General features: G+C 43.5%; 2 protein-coding genes across 3 annotated transcripts in view; one reads left to right on the top strand and one right to left on the bottom strand.

Moving 5' to 3' along the window:
- Positions 1–13286, bottom strand: part of USP6NL (USP6 N-terminal like) — a 231352-nt gene that overhangs the window by 179323 nt on the left and 38743 nt on the right. The window contains exon 1 of one of the 2 annotated variants that reach the window (XM_058681928.1): positions 124–252. The exons of the other annotated variant lie outside the window; for it this stretch is intronic. The gene's annotated coding sequence lies outside the window, so the exon portion shown is untranslated. Of the gene's footprint in view, positions 1–123; positions 253–13286 lie in introns of those variants that run through there. 2 annotated transcript variants of the gene reach the window in all.
- Positions 3–575, top strand: LOC131483918 (uncharacterized). Its single transcript, XM_058682272.1, has one exon. The coding sequence runs from the start codon at positions 3–5 to the stop codon at positions 573–575; it is 573 nt and encodes a 190-aa protein (XP_058538255.1).

Genomic DNA, 13286 nt, shown 5'->3' with positions numbered 1-13286 from the left:
GAATGGCGGCGTCCGGCTCCCCGGGGCCAACCCGAGTCCCTGCCCGGAGGAAACCCCGGAGACCGGCACCGCCGCCGCCGGCCGGCCGCCTGCCTGCGGTGGGAGATGAAGAAATGAAGTTACCTCCGGACGGTCCCGTCGGCGGAGGCTGTGGCGGGGCGCAGAGCGGGGAGTCGGGGCAGCCGAGCAGGTCCCGGCGCGGCGGCGGCGGCTACCGCAGTGCCCTCCGCCCCATTGTTTCCCTTCCAAGAGGCTCCCGGCGAAGCCGAGCCCGGGAACCAGGAAGTTCCCCGGCGCGACACCTCCTGCCGCCGCTATGGAAACGGCCCCCGCCTCCCAGGGCGGCTCGCCCGGGACCCCGCCTCCGCGCCGCCGGCCCCGCCCGCCTCACGGGCCGCCGCCAACCGTCGCCGCTGCGGCCGCGGCCGCCGCCATCTTGGCGCGGCCGGGCGGCCCTTTCCCGGCGGCACGTGCGCGCCGCTCCCGCGTTCCCGCCGGCCGCGGGGGCGCGCTTCCAGGGCTGCGGGGTGCGGACGCAGCTCCCCGGGATCCCGGGCTGGAAGCGGCGCCTCTGACCCCGGGCCGGCAAGGGAGAGAGGACCCGCGCCGCACTGCAGACCCCGGACCTGGAGCGAGGCTTCGAGGCACGGCGCGGAAACGACCCACTTAAGCCGTCCAATTGGAAAGGTCAAGGGATGGGCGAGCTCAGGGCTGAAGTCAGTAGAGTAGTGGCCTAGAGCGCGTTCTCTGCTGCCACATTGCCGCGCGTTTCGTTTCGGGCCCATCTTACCAGCTGTCAGAGCTAGGGCACTCTAATTTTCTCTGTGCCTCAGTTTCTTCATCTGTAAAGTGACAGAATCGTAGTACCTGTCTCGTAAGGTTATCACCTGGAACAAGCAAGTGCCTGGTAGTAAGTGCAAAATGATCGTTCAATAAAAAGGTATTGCTTCTAACAAAAATCACATTTCTGTCATTTTCCAGGAACTTTAGGTCTTCCGATCAGCACTGCTTTAAATAGGCTGCTGTCTCAGATCCCATTGCTGCTTAAAACTTCCCAAATGTTCATCTTTTGTCCCATCTTTCTCTAGGTCAGCTTTCCTTTTTTATATCATGGAAACTGTCAAGAGTTTTAATCTCCAGAGTCTTCCATTAAGAGGTGCCATAAAAAGGTGAATGATGTAAACTTTCCAACACTGTAATTAGCTGACAGTTAAATGATTTATTCAATAGAAGCTAGAAGAGTTAGGGTGTGCAAATAACAAAGGCTTCCTGTCCTTGATTCCAGGAACTAGAATTACTAAAGCTGGCAACTCTGCACCATTGTTATTATCTCTTTTCCAGCTGGTGAAAACAGACACCAAAAAACTGGGTGCTGTGTGCAATATGGAAACAGAGGGATGGACAGAGGAGGTGGGGTCACAGACTCTGCTGAAGGATGCAGACTTTAATAACTGTGCGTAAGACCGGGTCTTGGATAGTCTCCAAGGTTCCTTGTAGCTTACAAGTATTGTGATCTTATTCGTACACTCTTTAGGTTTATACTTCCCTTTGGCTATTCACTTAAACCAGGGTTGTGAAGACAGGTGTTTAATAAGCCTGATCCAAAACTGGCATAAATAGTTTGATACATGAATTGCAGTAAAAACAGGTCAAGAGTTGGCAGGATGCAGGAAACTTTTTCAATACCCAAACACTTCTCCAAAAGTTCTGGAATGCTCTGATTAGCGATTACTCAAACTGAGATACCTGAATTTCTGAAAGGCAGGAGCCCCACCGCTCATATAGCTTTGTAGCCCGTATTGGACCAGGAGTTTGCACATGGTAGGCCCTCAATAAATATTTATTGAATTAAATTGAATTAAATTGCCATGTTTATGGCCGAGTGCTCATCATTTAAGGAGACCTTGGGAACCACAGAGATACACAAGAGATGTTACTCAAGGGACATCACTGCAAATCAACAGGAACCCCACGTCACTAGTAAATGTGATTTGGGAATGAACAACCCTGGCCTCAGGCTTATTTGGCAAAATAAAGTGGAAATTTCAGATAGGTTTTTCCACAACTTATATGGGTAAGTTCTTTTAACTTTATTTTGGACCTAATTATGAGCGCCACTGATTGAATTTTATGCTTCAATAATAGCCCTCTGACTCTATAGTACAGTTCAAGTTCAGAAATCCCCACATTTTTCCCCAAGTCAGAGTGTCACCTGTGAGTTCTGTCACTTCAGTATAAAACTAGTATTTGTTCTTAGGTATAATTTCAGGGAATTGCTATAGTTTTTTGTATATTTAAGCATCTCGGAGGTATTGTTAAACGACAAACACAGATTTTTGTCTTTAGATCCCCTGTGTAGGGCTTCACACTGGGGTAGGCGTGCAGATTCACTTATCTGTGGCATGTGATAAACGTGGAATTTACATCAGTGATTGTCAAGGAAATAAAGACAGAGTCATTTTTCCTCTAAACCAGGGATGCACAAACTTTTTCATACAGAGGAAACGTAGTAAACAGGGCAAAAGTAGACAATATTCAACAGGATGAATGTGCCTGTGTTCCACTAAAAACTCACGGAAATAGGTGGATTTGACCCGCAAGGCCATATTTTGCTGACCCCTAAAGAATTCTGTCAGATGCACTCCATTTTTCTATTCACTCCAATGTGAAACGCCAGATATTAAAATACAAAGGGTAAAAGCTCGATACCAATAAAGCACCAAAAAGTAAAAAAAAAAAAAAAGTATGGAATCAGTTCACGTTACCAATTAAAATATTTCACAAACACCAAAGGTTTAGAACTACATTTTGTGTACTATAATGAAATAAGATAGATGGATATTGGCCTTTCGTTTTTTTCAAAAGCTAGGAGTTAGGACAGTGGGAATAGGTAAAATGTTGACAAAGGTAAGAGTGCACCCACGGAATGCCATAATAACTTCTGGGAAGCCAGAAGTACAATTGGAGGTGAGAACATAAGAACATAGAAGAAAAAAAAAATTCTCCAAAGCAAATCATCCTTCACTGCCATCTTTACAACGCGGATGAAAGTATAGGTCCTTTGAGTCTCCTGTAAGTTGAGAATTCAAATGTGAATCCGTGGCTATTTGATCCATTCAATTTCTTTTTAATAGGGGTAACAGATAAGTCCCTAAGGAGGGACGGGAGGAAGAAGGGGACAAAAAAGCTGAGGCAAACTCTGCTGTGCACATTCTCATCCTCACTAGCAGCAATACTTTCTGAAATTTGCTAAGGAAGCAATGCTCTCCTATTGGTTAGGAAAGTCACCTCCAGTGAGACTGCATATAATTGTTCTTCACTATTGGGGAAAAAACCAGCCCAGTCAGTATCTGTGCACCCAGTGTAAGTACACAAGCAATGGGGGATCAACAACCACGTCCACGCTGCTCATACGAAAAAGTTATCCTTTGGTTCAAAAGGTAACTTACTGATGCAGAGCAAGGAAAAAGTTCACGGAAGGGTTGTGAACCCCATAAAACTGTATGCAAGGTGTTGTGTCCACAATTTGTTACTTACAACTATCTGGGGTTGTCTTGTCCGTTTATCGGTATACTTGGGGGTTGTTTCTGTCTGTCGTAAGAACGTCCATGCCACAGATTGGGGAACCCATCTGTCTTCTTCCCTGTTCTATCTCTTGGTCCAGATCAGTGTCTGGTACAAGACCAGCTCACTATAAACACTTGTAGAAGGAATGAAGAAAGAGGAGGAGGGAAGGAGAGAGGAAGGAACAAAGGTACACAGATACCCATTTTCTCTGGGCAGAAGTCTTCTAACTTTCATCATATGCTCAGAAGGGTCTGTGACACATACACACAAGTAAGTAAGAAAGACCAGTTTTCAACTACAAAGGCCACCTCTCATTATCTCCTCTGCCCTTTTGCTCACCAGCCACCCTGCTCACAGAACAAAATGGTTATCATGGTTTGCCAGAAGCCTACGATGATGTCATACCATTTGGAGAGTGTCTCATTATGTTTTTATAGCTTTAGAGAATTGCTTCTGCCTGCTCAACTTTAAAGTCTCCATTTGACCACATCTTAGATGTCATGCCCTTTATTTTTTAAATCTCATCAAACAGAGTTGTATTAAAAAGAACTGTAAGGGGCGCCTGGGTGGCTCAGTCAGTTGAGCGTCCGACTTCGGCTCAGGTCATGATCTCACGGTCTGTGAGTTCGAGCCCCGCATCGGGCTCTGTGCTGATGGCTCAGAGCCTGGAGCCTGTTTCAGATTCTGTGTCTCCCTCTCTGTCTGACCCTCCCCCGTTCATGCTCTGTCTCTGTCTCAAAAATAAATAAACATTTAAAAAAAAATTAAAAAAAAAAAAGAACTGTAAGATATTGAAATAAATGAGGTATGATTGCAAGGCATTTTTGTCCCCAATTTAGAGTGATAAAACTATTGCCTCTATATGTATGGGTTTCTAATTAACTTTTTTTTTTTTAATTTTTTTTTTCATTTTTTATTTATTTTTGGGACAGAGAGAGACAGAGCATGAACGGGGGAGGGGCAGACAGAGAGGGAGACACAGAATCTGAAACAGGCTCCAGGCTCCGAGCCATCAGCCCAGAGCCTGACGCGGGGCTCGAACTCACGGACCGCGAGATCGTGACCTGGCTGAAGTCGGACGCTCAACCGACTGCGCCACCCAGGCGCCCCTCTAATTAACTTTTAAACCCTTGTGTACACAAATCTATATAAGTTGTGTGGTAGCTAATTTTCAAAGATGGTCCCCCAGTGAACCATGACTCCAGTGTTCACATCTTTGTATATCGTCCTCCTCTTGAATCTGAGCTGGCCAAAAGAATAGGGCATAAGTGACACTGAATATTTTCTAAGACCAGATGATGAGAAGTCTTACAGCTTTTGTCTGGATCTCTGAAATACTTACCCTTAGCACACCCCCTCCCAGAACTCAGCTTCCAGGGTTTTTTGGGGTTTTTTAAAATATTTTTTTAATGTTTTTATTTATTTGTGAGAGAGAGCAAGCAAGCAGGGAGGGGCAGAGAGAGGGAGATCCAGAGTCCGAAGCAGGCTCCAGGCTCTGAACTGTCTGCACAGAGCCCGACGTGGGGCTCGAACTCAAAGACAATGAGATCATGACCTGAGCGGAAGTCAGACGCTTCACCGACTGAAACACCCAGCGTCCCTCAGCTTCCATGTTGAGGCCACAATAGTGGCAACGTTCACTGAGCCCCAGCCAATAGCCAGCTTCCACCGCTAGGCACGCGGGTGAGACAATCCTGCACATCCAGCACAGATGAGCCCTCAGATGCCTTGACCCCCGACTCTGCAACCCTGTGAGAAACCCCAAATGAGGACGTCTTAGGTGAGCGCAGTCAACCCATGGAACCACAAGAGCAAACATTAATTGTTGTTGTAAGTCACTGAAACAGGCTGCTTTGTTATCTGCATGTTGATAACTGGGATACGTTGATTAAAAATAAAGTTGCTAAAAAATAAAATAAAAAATAAAAAAATTAAAGTTGCTTAGAGGTACCTAGGTGGCTCAGTCGGTTAAGCGTCCAACTTCGGCTCAGGTCACGATCTCACAGTTCATGATGTTCGAGCCCCATGTCAGGCCCTGTGCTGACAGCTCAGAGCCTGGAGCCTGTTTTGGATTCTGTGTCTCCCTCTCTCTCCGCCCACCCCCCCCCCCCCCCAGCTCCTGCTGTCTCTCTCAAAAATAAACAAACATATAAAAAATAAATAAATATAAAGTTGATAAAGCTATATTTAGCTATATGTAAGCTAAGACTTTAATAAATAACTTCATCAAAATTACAGAAATGCTGCATAAGAAGGTCAAGTTCGAGAAGAACAAGGTGAGATCTAAAGGATCCTGAGGTATCCCATGGCCTGTTCTTGGCTGATGTTGTCTGGCTTCTTCCCTTGAGTGGGGGGTGGCTCTCTGGACACCATGAAACAACATAACAACCTTAACCTTTCCGTGTCTGCAAAGTAATACACTTGCAATTACATGTGACTTACACAGACATGAAGTAAGTCCCCACCCACATGCTTTGGCTAAAAAAGGAAAGGAGCGGTCACAAGTAGCCAGACTCAAGGTTCAATTAAAATGAGACAATAGATGGAAAAAAAAAATTTTTTTTAATCTACTCAGCTTCTCTTTTCTATTTGCTAATGCTTTATGAAGATTGCAGGCCCATAATTCCTAATCAGCCCTTATGAAATCTAAAAAGCTCTGGAAACAAAAAGGGTTTTGTTGTTGTTTTTTTTCCACCTAAGTTTGGCACCTAGGTTCATTTGGTAGCAACTGGACTTTCCTTTGGCTGTTTATGGTCTTTATTTTATTTGATATGAACACTCGTCCTATTACAGAACCATCAGTGTGTTGATGACAAGGCCCTGGCCCAGCTCCCACCTATGCTGCCCTCAAGTAATATGCAGTGTATGTGCTATGTCACCCTTCTAGAAACCGAAACTTCTGAATTCCAAAACGGTTTTAGCTTCAGACCTGAAGTAGACTTTATTAAAGACCCGAAGTAACATTTTTTTTTTTTTTTTGCACAGGGGTGGGGCGATATTAACGTGGGGTCATTGAACACTCGATTCAGACAGCCTGAATTCAAATCCCCTCTCCACTGTTTGCCACCTCTGACACCTAGAGAAACCCCCTGCCTCAGTTTTCCCCTCTGCAAAATGAAGACAGTAATAAAAATTACCTCATAGGGTTCTTAGAGAACTAAATGGGGCCACACATGCAAAGGGCTTATCCCAATGACCAGCAGTTAGTAAACACTCAACAAATGTCAAGTCTTATTGTGTTATTATTACATATAAGCTTTTTTTCATGTTCAACAAAACTAATATCTCTCTTGGGGCTCCGTGAGAAAAAAAGAAACTACTCAAGGTATTACCAGCAGGAAGAGATTTAACACAGGGAATCAGAGGTAAAAAATCTTGGGAAAGGGTGAGTGGGGGGGGAAGGGGACCAGCACTGAGTCCTCAGTTATTCCACAGCAGTTGTGGACCCGATCGGTGTCAGGAAGCTGCTGAACCCAGAATTTGGAGTCACAGGAAATGACACGAAATCATTGCCAATGCCACAGCTGCCTTGCAGCTTAGAAGCTGGTAACTGCCAGGGGTACTCTCTGGAGTCTAGCTTCACGGCACATATGCATGTCTGTCAAACCCTTATGTCAGCCACTGCTGTCAGAGGAACAATGTCAGGCTCCCTATGCCATTCAGATCCCAGGCGTGCCTCTCACTGGCAGAACACCTTATCAGAACGGTGCTAGCAAAGGACTCTGGGAAACGCAGGCCCTGTGATACAGATGATACCCAACACAAATAATTTAATAATAGTGATTTACATTTGTAAAGCATCCGCCATAAGGTTCTGCGAGGCAAGCAAGAACTGAGCACAGAGAGCTCAGTGATGTGTCCAGAGTTGGCTGAGTAGTGAGACACTCGGATGCTCATATTCCAAATCTAGAGTGTGATGCTTTATTCCAATGCTCATCCGAGTCCTATTTTTTCCCCCAAGTCCTCATACCATTTGTATTATTTACGTACTGTCTCTCTTTAAGGTGGCTCACATTTCTACTTAAGTCAATTTAAATAGGAAAATTTGCATCGCTATCTAAAGTATAATGCAAATCACTGAAGTGGAAAGCAGATGTCATGTACCATAAATGGAAGATAAAAGTAAAAATGAACACACAGGGGGCGCCTGGGTGGCTCAGTAGGTTTAGCGACCACTTGGGCTCAGGTCAGGACCGTCGTGGCTCAGCTCGTGAGTTGGAACCTCTCACTGTCTCTGCTGTCAGTGCAGAACCCACTTCAGATCCTTTGTCTCCCTCTCTGCCCCTCCCTCACTTGAGTTTTCTCTCTCTCTCAAAAATAAACATTAAAAAAAATGAACACACAGAAAACCACACAATAGCATGAAGACCACTTCAATAGCATTGCCCACAGAGGGCACTGAGCCTGAAGCCTGCTCTCTGTTGAAAATGGAGACTGGGGTGTGTTAGATGTCAGACATACGAACAGCAAACACCTAAGACCAAACTGAAACTCTCTCATTGATATATTCACAAGGTCTAAAAGATGACTAAAATCCTTGAAAAGAAATTAAATTTCTCACTACGTGAGGCAATGTTATTTAAAGCCTTAGCCATCTTACCTTCTAAATACATCCTACACTTCAGGTAACAATGCTACCTGCCGTATCAATTTTGAAAGTTGAGCTCACAATCAGAGGATTTATTAGTTCAATTTTGGAAAGTACTTGGTAGCTCAGTGTTAAATATACATCAGTGTGTTTTGCTCCTACTGACTCATTCATGGTAAGATTTGTTTGATGCAGAAGTAAAATTCACATCATATACAATACACCATTTCAAAGTGAACAATTCAGTAGCATTTAATACATTCACAAGGTTGTTCAACTACCACCTCTATGTTATCCCAAAACATACGCATCTCCCCAAAAAGAAACTCTATACCCAGTAACCAGTTAACTTTCTACTTCCTCTCTCCCCAGCCCCTGGCAGGCACCATCTTGCTTTCTGCCTCTGTAGATTCACCCTGGATGTTTCATGTAAATGGAATTATATAATATGTGACATTTTGTGTCCGTCTTTCACTCAGCCTAAGGTTTTTGCAGTTCATACACATTGTAGCATGTCCCTGTACTTCATTCCATTTTAGGACTGAATAACATTGCATTGAATGGATATACCACATTTGGTTACTCATCCATCCATGCATGAACATCTGGGTTGCCTCCAACTTTAGGCTATCGGGAATAGTGCTATGAACACGCGTGTACACGTATCTGCCTCAGTGTCTGCTTTCCAGTTATTTTGGAAGTATGCTTAGGATTGGAATTGTGGGATTGTATGGTGATTACGTTTAACTTCTTGAGGAACTACCAAACCGTTTTCATCAGGGAGGAACCATTTTCCATTCCCGACCAGCAGTGCACAAGGGTTGCAATTTCTCCATATCCTTGCCAACACTACTTATTTTCTGCTTTTTGTGATTATGGCCATCCTTGTGGGTGTGAAGTGGTGTCCCGAGGTTTTGATTTGCATTTCGTTAATGACTAATGATGCTGAGCATCTTGTCATGTGTTTATTGGCCATTCGTGTATCATGAAATGTTTATTCACGCTTTTTGCTCACTTTAAAAACTGGGTTGTTTGTCTTCTTATTGTGGAACTGTAAGAGTTCTTTATGTATTCTTGCTTGACCCTTCTCGGATAAGAGATTTGCAAATACTTACTCCCATTCTGTAGGTTTCCTGTTTACTTTATTGGTAATGTTCTCTGATAAGCAGAAGTTTTCAACTTGATGAAGTCCAATTTACCTTCTTTTTTTTTTTTTTTTTTTTTTTAAATTCTGTTGTTCTGCTTTTAGTGTCATATCTATGAATCCATTGCCAAATCCAAGGTCAGGGGTATTTGCCCTATGCTTTCTTCTAAGAGTTTTATGTTTTAGCTTTTATGTTTATACATGATTTTTAAATCACAGTATAAAATTTTCATAGAAATAAGGTAAATCCACTGACCTAGATTAATTCTATAACTGTTGAAATTTACTCACCCTTGAAAGACTCATTTCTTTAGTAAATGGGTTTATTTAGCCATGACTATGAACAAATCTCTACTAGATTGTATGTAACTGTAGACTATATATATATATATATATATACACACACACTTATTAGTATACGTATTGTTTCTTAGTATAGTATATTATTCTTACATACTAATAGAAGGTTACAGAAGTGCTAAGAAAGACTGGACTGCCATTTATGAGGAGTAATATGTTGCAAATCAAAAACAAACAAAGAAACAAACAAACAAACTCATGGGTTCCTGGGTGGCTCAGTCAGTTGAGCATCCTACTTTGGCTCAGATCATCATCTCATGATTCATGGGTTCGAGCCCCACGTTGGGCTCTGTGCTGACAGCTCAGAGTCTGGAGCCTGCTTCAGATTCTGTGTCTTCCTCTCTCTCTGCCCCTCCCCTGCTCATGCTCTGTTTCTCTCTCTCTCTCTCAAAAATAAATAAACATTTAAAAAAAATGTTTTTAACTCAAACTGGATTAAATAATACAGATGAGTTATTGGCTTATGTCACTGAAAGCCAACTAGAAGATGGGCTTTGTAGAATTCAATGATATCGTCAAGGACCAGCTTCTTTCTCTACCTCCCATCATGTCTGCTCCATCCAACTAAGATGGCTGCCAACAATCTCCAGGGCTCCATGCCTCCTCACCTCAGTCCAAGAAAATGAGCAACCCCTAGCTAACACCTGTCTCTGCCTCAGGCTCTGGTATGAACTGAATCACATACCCCTTCCTGAATCAACATTTACTGCCAGGACGTATGATTATGTTAATTGCTCTCACTGCTGTTTAGCACGTAATGGAGTTGGGCTTCTTCCCACATGAAGATATGGCCCTCAAATGGAAATTGGGCAAGTGATAAAGAAAAGAGGAAGGGATATGGGGAGGCCGTCACAATGTTCACCACAGGTAATCTCAGAGAAGTCTTAGCAGAAGAGATGGGATTTGACCTGGTCAGGGGGAATCAAACACCAGGACAGTGTGAAGGCTCATTTTTTTAAAACAGGGAATAATCGTCCATTTTAGCTGGACCACTGGTGTCAGGTGAAAGCTCCTAATCCTAGGAGGCTAACTTGAGAGCGTATCATAATGGAGGACTTCAAATGCCTAATGAGTTTAGACTTAATTCCCCAAGCAACAAAAAGAAAATGACCTTACTCTCAGAAAAAAAAAAAAAAAGAAAAGAAAACATTCTCTAATTAGAACTGTATGGGGAGAGATGCCTGGGTGGCTCAGTTCGTTGAGCCACTAACTTGATTTCAGCTCAGGTCATGATCCCAGGGTCATGGGATTGAGTCCTGCATCGGGCTCCATGCTGAGCATGGAGCCTGCTTAAGATTCTCTCTCTCTCTCTCTCTCTCTCTCTCTCTCTCTCTCTCTCTGTCCCTCTCTCTCTCTCTCTCTTTCTCTCTCTCTCTGCCCTGGCTCTCCCTCTCTCCCTTACCCCTCTCTTCCCCTTTCTCGCTCTCTAAAAAATTAAAATAAAATTTAAAAACCTGTATATATGTAAGAACTTTAGAAGAATTCATTTTAATGCTAGACCTTGGTATTTGATAGGATATATTCACTTTTGGAAATTCATTCGTTCACTCATTCAATCAGCAAATACTGATTGAGTGCCTAATGTGTGTCCAGCACTATACTGGTGATAGCTGGTGGTTCAATCGTGAAAAATAGTAATGTTGTTGGCCCTGTGAAGGTTATAGGCCAATGGAAAGCCTATCATCTATGTCATCATGGCCTCAGATTCTAATGTCTCATCTGCCTTTGGAAAGTTTTGCATCCTGGGTTACAAACCAGACGGAAATCTCCGTGTGTCTTGCAATGTAATCCGTTCCTCTTCTGAACCTTCCAAGTCTAGTTCATACTTCACTTCAGAGAAGTCACTCTTTCACCCAAAGATTTTATTTGCCTCAAGCTCAACACACCCATCTTCAAAATGGATGACTTTTGCTTACCTCAATTGTAGACCTAAATATTGTCAAGTTAAAATCAAGGCAGAGACTAGATAATTAAGTTACCCTTAATGTACTGTACTTGAAGTTTCCCTCTTTCCTCTCCCCCCCTCCCCCTCCCCTTCCCCCATCCTATTCTTTTAGTAAACCTCTACCTTGTACTTTTGAAGAGGCAAGGCTGGAGAAGAACAGCTATAAAGCCTCTTACCTGCCCAAGTCCATAACTTTTGTTCTGAGTCACTCCTTTCCTCCCTGTGTTACCTGAGCTCAGAAGGATGCATTTGAGATGAGAACAGTTCTTATCACCAACCCAGAAAATGTAGTTTCACATTGGTCTGAGAAGTGAAACAGCCTAACTTACACCTGGCAATAAGAAGGCAGGCTTATCCTTAAAGGAAAACTCCTTAAAACAAAACAAAACAAAACAAACAATAACAATAAAAAACAATGAAAAACCACACACCGTGTGATTCCAGCTCTGTGACATCCTGGAAAAGGCAAAACAATGCAGACAGTAAAGGATCAGCGGTTGCCAGGGGTTGGGGAGTGGGAGGGATAAGTAGAGAATGCAGGAGTTATAGGGTTTTTAAAGGATTTTTACCAAGTGTGGATACGTGCCATTCTACATTCAAACCCATGGAAGGTATGACCTGAAAGTGAGCCCTAATGTCAACTCTGGGCTTTGGGCGATGATGATAATGATGTGACAGCCTAGGTTCATCAGTTGTGAACCTGATGGGGTTCTGGTGGGGATACTGATAATGAAGGCGGCTGTGCCTGTGCAGGGGCGGGGGGTGGGGATACAGGAAATCTCTCTACCGTCCACTCAGCTTTGCTGTGGACTTAAACCTGCTCTAACATATAAAGTCCGTTTTAAAAGGCAATGAACAAAAGGGGGATTTATTAGTGCAAATAACACTTACTACGCCCCAGATATGCCACACTGCATGACGCCCTATAGTACCAACAAGGCACAAGACACATACGGTTCCTGCCCTCACAGAACTTACATTAATGCTTTCATCAGATGAAGCCATTGTGCTCAGTGAGTTGCCCTTCCCAGATAGTATGATATAAGTCTCTGTTCCAATCGAGAGCCCCAGGCCTCCTCCAGCAGGTTGCTGATGGGTAGGTAATTCCAACCAGTTTACAGGGTCCAGGCCTCGCAGCCCCTGGGAGAAAACATCCCCAAATCCAGTAATCATCACCTGAAACTTTTGAAAAACGCTGTTTCTGGGTGTCATCCCCAGAGCCTCCAATTCTGTGAGATTAAGGATTTGCCCAGATGCCACACTTTGTCAAGCACGTCAAGTGGTTCTGGTGCAGGAGATTTGAGAACCAGTCATTCAGCAGTTGATTTCATTCTAAATAATAACAGTAACCACCATTGTCCTGTTTTGACGTATTGAGTCTTAATATGAACACTCCGATAGAAAACTAGGAAACCGCCAAGGCCCGTGGCAAGGAAGTTTATGAGAAATAGAAACACAGATGATCAATACACACCTGTTCAACCCCATAAATAACCAAATAAATCTGAATTGAGGTCAATAGAATGTAGTTATTCATCTACTGTATTGGTGGAAATTTTAAACCACCCAGAATACGTAAAAAATAGGGTGATGCGGGCACTCTCATACATTGCTGGCGGGCGTGTAAATTGGTAGAATTTAAGTAAAGGGAATTTTGGCAATATATATTAGATTTTATAGTA

This window comes from Neofelis nebulosa, chromosome 8, assembly GCF_028018385.1.
Source record: "Neofelis nebulosa isolate mNeoNeb1 chromosome 8, mNeoNeb1.pri, whole genome shotgun sequence".
Lineage (NCBI taxonomy): Eukaryota > Metazoa > Chordata > Mammalia > Carnivora > Felidae > Neofelis > Neofelis nebulosa.
Note: the sequence above shows the minus strand (reverse complement) of the source record. Positions and strands in the feature narration are given on the sequence as shown.